At 37.2% G+C, this 15,357-nt stretch overlaps 1 protein-coding gene across 1 annotated transcript in view; it reads right to left on the reverse strand.

Annotated features, from left to right (window-relative positions):
* Positions 1–497: 497 nt before the first annotated feature.
* The window catches only part of LOC126093545 (probable peroxisomal acyl-coenzyme A oxidase 1), a 96,486-nt gene continuing 81,626 nt past the window's right edge, over positions 498–15,357 (reverse strand). The window contains exons 11-13 of the mRNA XM_049908728.1: positions 5,808–5,913; positions 2,563–2,709; positions 498–2,363 (exon numbers count right to left, since the gene is read on the reverse strand). Coding sequence (XP_049764685.1) covers positions 2,103–2,363; positions 2,563–2,709; positions 5,808–5,913 — 514 coding nt within the window. The 3' untranslated portion in view covers positions 498–2,102. The remainder of the gene's footprint in view (positions 2,364–2,562; positions 2,710–5,807; positions 5,914–15,357) is intronic.

A 15,357-nucleotide genomic window follows, 5' to 3' on the forward strand; every position in this document is an offset into this window, starting at 1 on the left:
AGAATTTCCCACCCAAAGGATTGCACAAGTTCTCATTTACCATAGTCTTTTCAGTCTAATAAACAGATTATCCATATCTTTCTTTCTGACCGTTTGTTATAGACAGAGTGACAATTTTCTCATGGTAGATTGACTGATAATATTTTGTTGAAGTAAACATTCAATGAAAAATATCCATTTCTTGTGCCAAAGAATGATTTCCATCATTCCCTGCCAGTGAAATTGATGTTTTAACTTTTTTCTTGGATGAAAAGTGTATGTGATAGCATTAGCACTCATTCTGAGATGTATTTATAGCTGTCCAAGTTTCATCTCAGGTTTCAACATAGTTCGGAATAATCGTCTTTCTTATGTCAGGTTATTAAGCTAATACTTTGAGAGGATTTGGAGTCAATGTGGCCAATTTGAACTTGCTTTTCATGCAAAATGGTGATAGAATAGTTTTCTTGCATATGGCACATCATGTGGGAAACTGAGGAAATAGAACTTCTGAAAAATTAAATCAGTTTTCAATTTTTATTAACATGTATTTACTCTCTGGATAATCCTGTTACAAAACAGGCAGTCCAAAGCTATGTCGACACAAACAGAAGAGAGATCAAATCTGGGTCTGATGAGAATTATGACCACTGACAACATAATAAAAGTTCTAAAAATGATCAACACTTGAAACAGAAATTTAGCTGAGAAAAGACTGTACAAGTGAGCAACTACTACAATAATACTTTCTCTGCTACCTGAGAATGGCTCTTAAAAATATTTTAATAATCCACTGCTTCAAAGCTGCACCAGATCACACAGTTCATAATGCATTAGAGTCAGGCTAAGAAGAGAATTGCACATGAATTTTGTTACATTGTTAATGATGCATATAGGAAACAAAAACTTATGTGTGTAATGTGAAATGTAAGCTGAAAACGCATAGCATCTGATAAGAAAAATTAAAACTATTATTAAAAAATACTTTCAAGTTTTATTTTGTCCAGCTGTATTTTTACAGTTAATACTGATAACAAGACCAAAGAACAATTACACAAAACACCCCCAACATATGGAAAATTCAGGTCTTCTACCTGAAATTTCCAGTATGCATCAATAAAAGTTGACTAGAGATTTGCACAGGATTATGTCTCATCACTTAACTGAATCTTATCAGTCTGACCACACAGAAGGCTGCCAGTTACACAAAACACGCAGTTAACAAAGCAATATGAACGAAAACATGTCCAACATATAGATTACTATTTAATAAGGGGCAGCTGACCATCCATCACTTTGCTGATGGACAAAGTGTCCACTTCTATTTATTACTGTGTTTAATACTTCAAGCTGCTTTCTTATGTGTTGGAAACTCCAATTATCGTCAGAAGATACAACATTCTTTTCAGTAAATAACTTCTTGCTTCCTGGCATTAATTTATCACCCCAACTGTTATTGTGGCTGGTTATTTGACAAGTTTGTGTAACAGATAAATGAAAATAAAAGTCATGCTACTGAAATGCATACACATATTTAACAGTTGTGCTTAATAAGCTTTACAGTCTCACTGTACATAGTACTAATGTCAGATTATTAACAAACCTAAATACATTTTATTTTAGACCACCTCTGAAGTAATTGACAGTGTATTAACTAAAATTTTGTACTTTATTCTGTATTTCTGATATTATGAGTATTACTTCTGTGACAAGCCAGGAAACAGGACTGTTACTATCTACTCCCAAGTCTACATTAACTGTACAACATTACATTTTAACTTTTCTGTAACTTTTATGTTTTCTTATTTACATACATTAGTACGAAAAATGTAATATAAAAATAGTTTTAGCAATTTAACTTTTATATAAAATTTATGACAAATTTAACTAGTACATAAAAATTTTTGGAATCCTCTAGTATGGATACCATTAGAAAAATAAATGATCACATTTATTATGCAGCATTTCATCCCTTGCCCTAAATGTACACAATAATAAAGTGTTGATACCAAAATCAGAGAGAAACAGTTATAAAAAATAAATGCTTATCGTAGTTGTGATAAAAACTACATGGAAGTACAACATAGTGCCTTGGTTTTTAAGTGAGGAGTCTCTCCATCAGATTACAGGTTGGATTTGAATAGTGGTTGCATGTACTTTTTGAAGGACATGTTGACAGGTTCTCTGTTGAGTGGACTTTTTAAAGCTTCATCGAAGAGACGTTGGTACACTTGGCCGTCCCAGGAACCCAATGTAGAGCGCAGAATTTCATCACAGATATCAAAACCATCTACAATACCGACTGCATTTGGCCTTATTAAAGTCAATAGGGATTCCATCCACAGCTGCACATCCTCTATGTCTTGAGGCTTGGCTCCAGCAAACTGGAAATGAGAGAGAAATATTGAAATGAAAGGAACAAATGAGAGTGGCCTGACATGTAATTTTATAATATATTCTTTGACACACTGTGTTACATCTGATATAGTAGGATCGCCCTCCTGAAGTCACATGAATGATATCACTTTTCAAAGTTAACAGCCTCTGACAAATATTTATGCTAATATCAAGTTGTATACTAACCCGAAGAAAGTCACCTGACCGTTGCAAAACCCAGTAGGTGGCATATAATTCACAAAGCTGGGCCAAAACAGCTCGAAGAGCATCTGATGTTTCCAAACTGGATACTCTCTCAGCAAATTTTTCCACAATGAATGCACGGCAGTGAGACTGCAATCATCAACAACAAATTAATTATAATATCTACAGAAAACAGTTATTAATTAATAAACTATTTTCAGTCCTACAAACAAATACAACATTACATTGAACAGTGATCAATTATTGTAGCCAAGATAGACACGGAGCCCACACCTATCACAGTAGTACAAGTATATAAGTCAACTAGCTCCGCAGATGGCGCAGAGAGTGAGGAAATGTATGATGAGATAAAAGAAATTATTCAGATAGTTAAGGGAGACAAAAATTAATGGTCGTGATGGACTGGAATTAGATAGTAGGGAAAGTAAAAGAAGGAAAAATGCTAGGTGAATATGGACTGTTGGAAAGGAATGAAAGATGAAGCCACTTGGTAGAATGTTGCACAGAGAATAATGTAATCATCATTAACACTTGATTTAAGAATCATAAGAGAAGGTTGTATGTGTGAAAGAGACCTGGAGACACCAGAAGGTTTCAGTTTGATCATATAATAGCTAGATAGAGATTTAGGAACCAGAGTTTAAATTGTAAGACATTTCCAGGGGCAGATGTGGCCTCTGACCACAATCTGTAGGTTATGACCTATAGATTAAAACTGAATAGCTCGAACAGTACACGGGTATACTGCCGGTTCATAGTGTCCAATGGGCACAATATTTCAGCGATCAGACATGTCGCCATCGTCAGGTGCGCTGCCGAATGACTTCCTGAGGGCGGGCAGCCGATTTAAATCCCCTCCCCCCGCAGGCCGCTCTCTTTGCCGTCCGCGCTGGCGGTCGCGAAGACGTGGGCGTTGGACCCTATGAACCGGCAGTATATCCGTGGACTGTTCGAGCAACAAATACACTGGGAGAAACTGAAGAATCACATAAAACTGAATAAACTGGAAAAAAGGTAGAAAATAAGGAAAGGAGACCTGGATAAGTTGAAAGAACCAGGGGTTGTTGATAGCTTCAGAGAAAGAATCAGGCCACGGTTGACTGGAAAGAAACACAGTAGCAGAAGCATGGGTAGCTCTGAGAGATGAAATACTGAAGGCGACGTTGGATCAAGTAGGTAAAAAGACAACACCTTGTAGGAATCCTTGGATAACAGGTCAGATATCGAATTTAACTGATAAAAGGAGAAAATTAAAAGCTTGAGCAAAAGAAGGGATGAGTTGATAGGACACATTCTGAGACATCAGGGGGTCACTAATTTAGCATTTGAGGAAGTGTGTTGGGGGGTAGAGGTTGGAGGGAGTAAACATTGTAGAGGGAGACCAAGAGATGAATACGGTAAGCAGATTCAGAAAGATGTAGGTTGCACTAGTTATTCGGAATTGAAGTGGCTCGCACGGGATAGAGTAACATGGAGAGCTGCATCAAATCAGTCTTCAGACTGAAGGCCACAACAACAAACAGACTGTGGATAATCCCCAAATGGATTGATGAACTTTACATGTGGATTCGTGCCAACCCTCAGACAGCAAATTCTTGCAGTCAAAGAGATGTTATTGCTCCTCCTGACTTCGGGTCTCTTCATTCATTCATTCACTCATTGTGTTCTGTTACATCACATAGGCCTTCAAGGTTATAGATTGATTACAGTTATAAATTGACAAAGAGAAGTGAGAAATTAATTTTGTACGTTGCATCGTCAACTAACTGTAAGTAAATTCTGTACACAGGTTAAAACAAACATGCTGAAATTAGTCGAAAAGCTGCTGCTCTGAAAGACACACTGCTTCCTCAGTTATTCTAAATAGCTGCTTTTTATTTACCATTAGTAGCTTATTCGCCAGCTTATCAGCTGTACTTGAGTCTGTGTTTAATAACTATTGGTATTATTTACAGTGACCAAAACAAACTGGTTTCTTCACTCCTTAAGCAAAGAGAGCATCTGTAAATACCTATGATTTTGACATTAAAAAATTTAAAACTTTATCGTCATTTTTTATTGTGACATCTTCTGCAAAGTAAGAGCAAATAAATATAAAAAATGGCTTCACATTAATTAACTCTTTATCAACATTCTGTCATGATCTGCTAGCTTTAAGAAATCTGAGTATTCCATTTCCAGTTGTGTAAAATGTTTCAGCTTCCAACTGTGTAAAATGCTTTAGGTAAAGTAACTGTTTTTCTCTTTTTTAAAAAACCTTTTTAATGGTGCAATATTGCCTAAAACTCAAAAGTATTTTATTCATGTCAGAAAATGTTGGCTGAAAATGAGTCAGTACAGAAATAAGTGGAAGTGATCAAATAACTAAAACACATTAAAAAATTTTGTTGTTTCTGATGGTACTATGTACAATTTAGAAAATTTAACTTTTTAGTCCAAAATGGAAATTCACATAATAGCCATCATAAAATAGCTGTAGTTCCTATCTGTATCACTGTGTCACTCGTGGTTAAGCTTTCTGAGCTATGTTCCAGCGTATCAGCCATTACTGTCTTCCACTCAACTCCATTTCATGCTTTTTCTTTTTCGCTCCAGAAACTTTTGTTATCACTATTGTTGTCACAAGATATCTTGCTTAGTGAAGCCATGTTTATGCTAAGTTTAATTTACACCTAAAATTAATTGGAATTCATTTTCTATTATAAGCAACATTTTCTTTGATACTAATTTGTGTTGGTGTACGGTACCCTTGTCCTCACTACAGGTTGATCTCTCTCATCTTGGGGTTATGCATGGGCAGCACTTTCTTTTTAACTCTCTCCAAACTATCCCTCGCTCCTCTTGAGGAAGTAAGTATTAGTTCTGAAATCTAGGTAGTTGGCCGCTTTTAGTTTTATATTTGTCTATGGGAAGTGCAACCCATACACTCTTCTGAAAGTAAGCAATGGCCACTCAATCTCATAATTTATTAGTTTTCTTGACTGAATTTTCCTTTGATAGAGTTTGCATATAGTAACTCTAATTAACATAAAACTCCGTTGGATTTCAAATAAAAATTACCTTCCGTCAATCCCTTAAAGTACTTTCCATTAACATTCCCATTCACAAAAAGTAAAAAGTCTGAAAATGTCTAATAATAAGTAAATGTAGCTTACAGAGTAAAAGTAGTACTACGAATGCAAGTTAGAAGGATTATGTCATTTGGTTTCAGTTGAAGACACACTCACCTCTGCGCACTGTACAAGTTCTATAGACGTCATATTCCAGGCGTCCTCAGAGGAATATCCACCTCGTATCCTCCTTTCCATGTCTTGGTGACAAAGCTTAATTTTTCTGTGTACAAACACACTTAATTGAAAATGTGCAATTTTTGGCATATAATATCATCAGTTACTAATAAAACAAAATTACTACAATAGAATTCAAGAGAAGCTATATCAACTAATGGATATTTTGTGATACTTCAAGTCAACTAAATCATTAATAACTTACATAAGCAGCTCATTGTTGCACCAGTGAATGAATTTAAGAAAAGATTAAGGAAATACATACTGAATAATTTGTGATTAATATTCAAGACCATGCACTAAGTGAATAAATGTGTTCGGTCTGCATACATCTCATTTGTACATCAGCAACATTCACGGAAACACAGGAATTAAAAAAAAGGGGGAGCATGGATATTTTACTTTAAACATTTCAACTTCTTTAATCAACAGATTCCCAATTTCTTTAGCACTCCCTTCACTTTTTTGCTGTAATTTTATTGCAGCTCCCTAGTAGCAATGGAAGAGATGCAGATATCAGGAAGGTGTTCCCTTTTTGATATTACTCTCAAGTCACGTGCAGTTGGAGAATTTCGTTAATTTTATGCAAATCTTTCTTAGTAAAAAAATCTGATGTCTCACTAAAATAATCTTTCTCTCTCCTCTTTTAAGGGAATAGAAATATTGGTTCAGATGAACTTTTAAACAGCATAAATAAGCAAGCGCTCTACCAACTGAGCTACCCAAGCACGACTCACGCCCCGTCCTCACAGCCTTACTTCTGCCAGTACCTCGTCTCCTACCTTCCAAACTTTACAGAAGCTCTCCTGCGAACCTAGTTTGGAAGGTAGGAGACGAGGTACTGGCAGAAGTAAGGCTGTGAGGACGAGGTGTGAGTCGTGCTTGGGTAGCTCAGTTGGTAGAACGCTTGCCCACGGAAGGCAAAGGTCCTGAGTTCGAGTCTCGGTCAGGCACACAGTTTTAATCTGCCAGGAAGTTTCATATCAGCACACACTCTGCAGAGTGAAAATCTCATTCTGGGAGCATAAATAAGCAACAGGAAGGTCCTGATTCAGCAAATATTTTTGACATGAAAAATTTTAGAAACTCATTTCCCCGTCCATTCAGGGTGTAGGTACAGATATTGTGATAACTGGTGCCTTAATACATACCCACTTCAGTGTTTTAGTTGTTTTTTCTCTGCATCTAACAGTCTTCCCACAAACATATCACATAATTTACTACCTGATGTTTTTGTAACTGCACCATGAAGTGGATGACTACTTCAGTATAGACTATCTGCTTTGCAATCTACATTTTTAATACCTGACCTGTTACCCAGGGGAAAATAAATGTTAATGTCTTGCCTGTGTCATGCGTATTTGGAGGTACCAACCAACCTAAGAACATATTACTTGTAACAGTTACAATTATTAGTCTGTAAATGAAGTGAATATTGATGGTGTCAGTACACTGCCCCCCCCCCCCCCCCCCCCCGGGCACCCCCATCCCCACCATCAACAGAAATATCTGCACTTATACCCCTAACACACTGTATACAATGGTGACATACTGATTGTATCTTCCTCAACATTCTATACAAAGACTCCATCTGATCCTGCCTTACACAGATATCACAACGATATTTAATATTTGCTGATAGTGTCAGTATTCTGACCAAGGCTCTAAACTCAACCACACAATCAAGATATGTGCCAGATAAACTTCTAGTTAGTACACAGAAATCTGATGTGTAATCTTAAAACAGTCTGTAATGTCCAATCCCAAATATGTAAAAATAATTTAATGTTCTAAAAAGTAAATAAATGTAATCTGGGTCACAGCTGCTGCAAGCCTTCGAACATGAATGCCACTTTGATAGCTAGGCTAGTTATTGGTCACATATTACATGAAGATTCACTGGTAAAATGTTTTATATTTTGTACTGGGATGGATGACACATGCAAAATGATCAAGGAACTCTGTTTGTCTAATTTGGATTCAGAATATTATCTTTCTGTGTTAATATGCATGTAAATACATTAACTGAAAGAGACTTGCTTTGCTTTGTCTACTTTTCCACTTGTAGTGTGATCCGAAGACTGGTTTGATGCAGCTGTCCATGCTACTCTATCCTGTGCGAACCTCTTAATATCTCAATAACTACTGTAACCTACATCCTTCTCAATCTGCTTACTGTATTTATCTCTTGGTCTCCGTCTACGATTTTTACACTCACACTTCTCTCCAGTACTAAACTGGTGATTCATTGGTGCCTCAGAACATATCCTATCAACCAATCAATTCTTTTAGTCATGTTGTGCCACAGATTTCTTGTCTGTCCAATACTATTCATCTAACTTATGTTGCCACAAAAACGATTTGCTGCTTTGCTTTTGGATGCAAATCTGAATAAGTTTTGAGGTTAAAATAAAAGTTTTTTGTCAAACATGCTACTTTCAGTTGTCCATGCAAGATAAAAGACTTTTGAAATCCACTCCGCAATGTTAGAATGTTTGCCATTGCATTTTGTTGATTGTCATGCTGTATACTAATCTCACTGGAAATCGGAATCTTTTAAAACAAGATGGTACGTTGAAATAAATGGAATCTGTGGTGTGAATACTGACATTACTTTTCCACTAATTTCTCTGGTTCACGTAGTTTTATAGAAACATTTTTTGCAAGGGCGTACTGGGAACACTGAATTCAGGAATTCTGTTAGGTGCTTTTCTGACTGGGATTTATCTTTTCTTGCCAAAATTATTCTTTCACACATCTATTCTTTGTCTGCATGCTTTCTCTCTATAACAGGATATGCCTTTCTATGGGTTGTTCCTCTCTCTTTACTATCTTGCACAACTCATTGTCTAACAAGATCATGCCACAGTGCAGATCAATGAAATATGTGACGTTTCAAAGTGATAATCTAGAGAGAACACTGCAGAACATTCAAAAACATTTGTTAACATTAGAGAGTACTCATAAATACCTAAGAACATTAAAGAACAATCTTGAGTTTCTCACTTGAAAAATCCACTGATGCAAAAGAGACAGTCTGGTGACCACACAAACACTCATATCTCCACAATCACAATAGCTAATCTCCACAATCACAATAGCTACCACCACTTGGCCACTATAGCGCACAATGGAGGATTGAAGGGTAGTTCGCACCAGACACAAAAGACAGCTATATGAGTATATGAATGCATGGTGTCCATGCTTTTGGACATGCCCAAAAGAACAGACACCACGCAAAATCCACAGCTGTGATACATTATATGGAAATTGAAGGTGGGGAAGGGGGGGGGGGGGGGGGGGGAGAGAAATGAAAGGAAGAGGAAGGGGTTACTGATGTTAGATGCATCAAGACATTACGCGGAACCAGTGGCGACAAGTGATAATGTGTACCAGATCAGGATTCAAACCCAGGATCTCCTGCTTACAAGTCAGGTGCGTTAACCAATGCACCATCGGGACACAGTGTTATTGCAACAGCACAGATTACCTCGGCACACCTCACGGCCGACTCACATTCCCACAGAGCACCGTCTATCTGCAGTCCCTATCCATTTCCTCATGCTTGGATGTACTTGTGTATCCACCTTGAAGAAGTTGGATCCATGCCCAGCTAGGCGAATCAGTTGTACAAATGCGGATAGGTGGCGCTCGGTGGTAATGTGTGTTGGCTGTGAGGCATGCTGAGACAGTCTTCGCATTTACGATAACATACCAGCCAGCCCGGATAGTGTAGTAATTAACGCACCTGCCTGGTAAGCAGGAGATCCCGGGTTCCAATCCGGTCCGGCATACGTTTTCACTTGTTGTCGCTGATTCCACGTAATGTCCTGATGCAGCTGACATCAGTAATCCCTTCTCTTTCCTTTCCTTTCTTTCCACCCCTCCCTCCTCCACCTTCAATTTACATATATCAAAAACCAGTCATTGGTAATGGGTGGTTTTGAGCCACTGCCACTATATTTTTCAACCTTGCCATTCTATAGGATAATTTTCTTCTAAAACAGAAAATTTCAATATGTCATTTAAAGCACACAGTGAGAAAATTATTCTTTTAAAATCTACATATATACTCTGTAAACCATTGTGCAGTATATGATAGTGCGTGTTTCTGACTATACCATTGATCATGGACTCTTCCTTCCATTTGTGTATGGATCATGGGAGGAATAACTAGTTAGAAGTTCCTGTGCTCACTGTACTTCAGCTAATATTGCCTTTGCAATATGTAGACGGTTCTACTATATTCCTAAATTCCTTAAGAACATCATGGTTGCCTTTGACAGTAAAGTTATTTATTTAACACCCACTATTTCCATTTTGGCTGTGTGGTCATTATCAAGTAGAATACTGTGAAACTATGCTTCAGCTCATGTCAAACTGTAAGAACATATTTAAAAGTTTGCGGCGGTACAGTGACCTCACATGGCAATGTTTCTGCCATAGTGTAGCGATCAGCCATTGCTTATGTTTCAGTGCGGAAGTGATCGGTATCAAATTGTGGCATGTAGATTGAAATGCTGAATGTTATCAAAAGTGTTAATATTTACTGAGTGTTTGAATAAATCATAATTCATGGGCCCTTAACAAGCAATTTTCTCACTTGAAATAAGTCACTGTAGTAGCCCTGGAGGGATTATTTAATGAGATTAGCTGTACGGAAAGTTTGTTGGAAAAGCAAGGAGAGACTGCAATGTAAATATAGAGGGGCTGGAGAAATACTGACAGTGTTGTTATACATGAAGAACGATGACAAGGACATCACATTCTGAAACGATCTTTGGATCCAGAGCTTGAGTGCTAGCATCTGTGTATGGTGAGTGAATTAGACATTTTTAGAGGTGCCTCGACTTCCAAGCAATGTTGGTAGACTGTGAATAATCTCATTTTAATTATAATTTGTGTGTGCAGTATGTAAGTGAACAACAATGTTTAGTCAAACAGAGAATGATAACATAATCAACGGAGAGGACAGTCTTAATCAGGACAGTGGTGTGTTAATGAATCAGAACTGTGTGGAATTCAAAATGTAGATGCCCCAGGAAGTGGAAATACAAACTTGATTGTAAATGTTGAACCAAGCCATGCAGTAACAGATAACAATAGGGTTGAGGTTGTAGGAAACGAGGATGTACTGATGCAGTTTTTACAAAAACTGAATGCTGATTTGAACAAAGAACTATGATCATGAGCAAAATCTGAACAAAAAATTCAAACAACATATTAAAAACTGGACAAAATGTTTGATCAAAAGGTAGTGGATTTTGTAATGAGTGCCAGGGTCAGTTTAATAATTTTGTTCAGGAATGTAGGAGTCATGCACAAGGTTACAGCACAGTATCAAGAGATTGAAGCAGATGTAACTAAGATACAGTAACAAGCCAACTCACAAAAAGAAGTATTAAAAGAGCTTTACTGAGCAGTGCCATTACAAATAAGGAGGTATGTCTAGTTCAAACTGCGTGTCAAGAAAATAAGAAATCAGTCATTAAAGTAGCATCAGGTGTGCAACAATGTTTCAATCTAGGATAAAAAATACAGACACTGGCACAATTAAAAATGTAAGAATATGCCATACCCCAGTAGATACAAACATTATCCAACAAGAAATTGAAATTTTAATGCAAGAAAATCATGGCACAGGTTGTTGTCAAAACTTTGTTAACATTGTGCTTGGTCAAGGACAGCTAAAGAATTTGACCAATATAAACAATTACAATCCGTGGATTTCATGAAACAATTTAAAGTTGTATTTGCATGAATTCAAAATGAATAAAAAAAGAATCGATATTTTTGTATAAGACACATGCATGCAGGTGCTAGGACATGGGTAAACTGTGTATCCAATCAGTATACTCAGGATCGGCACAACGAGTCGATGCGTGGATTTCTTCAAAATCACTGGAAATACAGTAATTATCTGAACAATCCTATGTGTTGATAATTTAATCATAATTTTGATAGAGCATTTACCATGGAAAGTAAGGAAACAGTTAGCACTGTGTAAATTTGATGATTTTGATGAGTTATAATGGGTTGTTGTTCATATAGAAGAAATATATAATGAAGGAACACTGAGTGGATCAGAGTGAAACTCAACTCATCCTAATGAACTGTTTCAATGAAACGATGCACCGCAGAAAGATAATTATGGACCTACAATGCGGCAATCAACAGCAACACAATGCCACAAGAGGAGATGAACATTCGAGAAATTACTGGTGTAATGATGAGAGGAGAGAAAATGATTTTGGTAGACATAACCAGCAGATAGTAGATGATGGAAGAGTTTGGCATTATTTGTCACTCAGAGGTATGGATGACAGACTAGGAGTTTCGATGAGATCTGCTCCAGAATGTCTGGAAAGTCTACTGGGTCAAATAGGAGAATACAAATGATTAAGTATGAAAGTGAAGATATTAGGACTGAACTACTGAGAGAAGATACACACAATGTAAATAAAGTGTTGAATCCAGTAATTGAACTTAGTGTAAGTGGACAGAAAATTACAGCAATTTTAGATTCTGACAGTGGTACTACAGCAATTTCTAAAAGTTTGCATGAACAGCTTCAGGAAACAAAAGAGGTACCTGTTTTTCCTGTCAATAGTGTGCATATCATTACAGCAACTGGGCACAGAAGTTGTGCTGTTACTGGATGGACACTCATTAGAAGCAAGATTTTAGACAGATATTCTTGATTCTTTGTCTGTGGACTGGACTTCTGGCAATGATTGGCTGGCAGAAAGAAGATGTAAGATTTATTATGGAAGAGGGTGTTTAAGTGTTTGTGATGGGAATGATGAATTGGAGGCTTGTTTCATCAGTTTAGTAGAAGAAAAGGAGACATGTCTGCAGGATTAGGAATTAGTGTGATTCAAAACAAAATAGATAATATTGAAGCACCAGTGTACATGAAAGAAAATGTGTCTAGAGGAAAGGAAGAAATAGTTCGAGACGTCACATCAAAACTTCAGGAAAAAATAGATGACTTAGTAACTTGCCAGCTTCTTATTGAGAGGAATTACAAGAAGTTTTATGTATGTGCATGCCAAAGTATTTTCAAGTAAACAAGGATTTATTGAAGGGATGTAAATATCATATTAAAGTGTGGCCGCATGAGCCATTTAAAATTAAATCATATTTGATACCATTACCGTATTTACTCGAATCTAAGCCGCACTTTTTTTCCGGTTTTTGTAATCCAAAAAACCGCCTGCGGCTTAGAATCGAGTGCAAAGCAAGCGGAAGTTCTGAAAAATGTTGATAGGTGCCGCCACAACTAACTTCTGCCGTCGAATATATGTAGCGCTACACAGGCATCCTTTGTAGGCACAAAGATAAATACTGGCGCCAAAACCTCTGCGTCAGTAAATAAAATTTAAAAAAAAAATTGGAAGACGAGCTTTTTTTCTCCGCCCGAGTTTCGACCACTGCTTTTTCATACACAATCCAACGAAGTAAATACAAATTCCGTATTGTTCATCTTCGAATTTCAAATTACTACGAAAATCCGACTGGTAACACTGGGATTTTTGTCAATATGGCCAACTCTACGTTCTGAATTTTTTCCTACTGTGAGAAGAGATGGTTGCTAATAGGAACCTAATGAAATGTGAATCACATGCAGTATTCTCTTCACCATAAGAATAATACGAATATAAACATTTTGCCATGTATTCTTTCGTGTTTGCTTCTATCTCATTTAAATCCTGTCTACCAAATAAACTACGAAACTAGAGTGAGACAACAGCAAACGCGGAAGAATATACGTATCGTGTCATGTTTATATTCGTATTACTCTTATGCCTAATAGTGATACAGTCAGAAATGAAGCACGGCAACTGACTAGATTTTTAAATCTAAGATGACTAATTTCTGTGCAGAATTTGATGTACTAAAGAAGCGGCCGCAAAGATTTTCAAACGGAGAAAAATTTTCGCCAAACTCTCGTTCAGAACATGTTCTATCATACGCAGTCTATTATTTGGTTCTTGTTGATCATTATCAAAGAAAGCAGCAGTCTATGTAACAACAAATAGCAGTCTCTTGCCATTGTTTCGCTAATGAGACGATTCCTCTCTTTTTTAAATTGTAGGCGGCGGTAGCGCGCACAAAAGCCTGCCATGCCGCGAGCAGCAACAGGCCGTAAACACACACTATCAGAATGCGACAAACAATGCATGACACAGTATAGTAATGCATTTTCAGCTTCGAGTGACTGACGTAAACACCTATAACATAGAAAACGGCACTTATCAGATCAAAGCAAAATAGGCAATCGATTCAAACCAGACGAAGCACGTGAAAAAGGACGGGTATCCGTATAAATACGGACGGAGCGCGTGACACATAGCAATGGCTACCTGGTAAAGCTTAACTGCTAAGCTTTCGACTCGACCCAAACTACTGTAGCTGTATCGTCATTCATTCGACCTAAATTGTGTCTCATATTACAATGGACCAACTTTGTTTCGATTTGGAGGTGCGGCCTAAAACTTTTCTCTCCCCTTGAATTTCGAGTCTCAAATTTCAGGTGCGGCTTAGATTTGGGAATTTTTTTTTTTCCTTTATTTCGAGTCTCATTTTTCAGGTGCAGCTTAGATTCGAGTGCGGCTTAGATTTGAGTAAATATGGTAGCTAGAAGAGAGACCATAGGAGAGGAGATTAAACACATGGTGATCTCTATGACAGATTGGATAGTGAATATTGCAATCAGATACATCCAGTCGTTAAGAAAGATGGATCCATCAGGCTGGTGCTGGAGGTTCGAGGTATTAATTACATTATTTTGCCCCACAGGGATCAGCCCAAAAATATAGAAGATTTGCAGAAGTTTGCTGGCACTTGTTTCCTTAGTAGCCTTACATCATATGTAGCTATTGGCAATTGGAACTGGAGGAAGGGAGCTGAAAGTATGCTGCATTTTTGTTCAGTGGATGGTGTTATCGTTTCAAATGGATGCCATTCTTTTAAACATTTTGCCAGCAACATTTCTAAGAACTCTAGATGACATTCTTGGAGAACAACTCATACAGCACATAATCGTGTATGCTGATGAGATTTTAATCACGTCTCCATCTTCTGAAGAACACATGTATATCCTCGATCAAGTTTTGAATACATTTGAATCAGCTGGAGTTACAATCAGTTTGCAAAAGTCTGAATTCGCTTGAAAGAAAATCTAATTTTTAGATGTGTTATCTCATCAACAGGGATTGAAACACATGAAATCCATTCGAGCAAGGCATAATAACCCAGAACTTTTATTAATTGTAAACCAGATCCACAGAAATTACAAGCTGTATGCAGTTTTCCTGTGTCAACATCTGAGAAATAACTTCAATCTTTTCTTAGGTTCTATGGGTATTATTGTTGATTTCTGAAAGGACATTGTCAGTCATCATCTGCGTTACTGTCATTAATCAAGAAGAACTCTGTTTGGAGCTGGGGGACTGAATAACAAGAAGCATTTGATGAGATACAGTAA

This window comes from Schistocerca cancellata, chromosome 1, assembly GCF_023864275.1.
Source record: "Schistocerca cancellata isolate TAMUIC-IGC-003103 chromosome 1, iqSchCanc2.1, whole genome shotgun sequence".
Classification (NCBI taxonomy): Eukaryota; Metazoa; Arthropoda; class Insecta; order Orthoptera; family Acrididae; genus Schistocerca; species Schistocerca cancellata.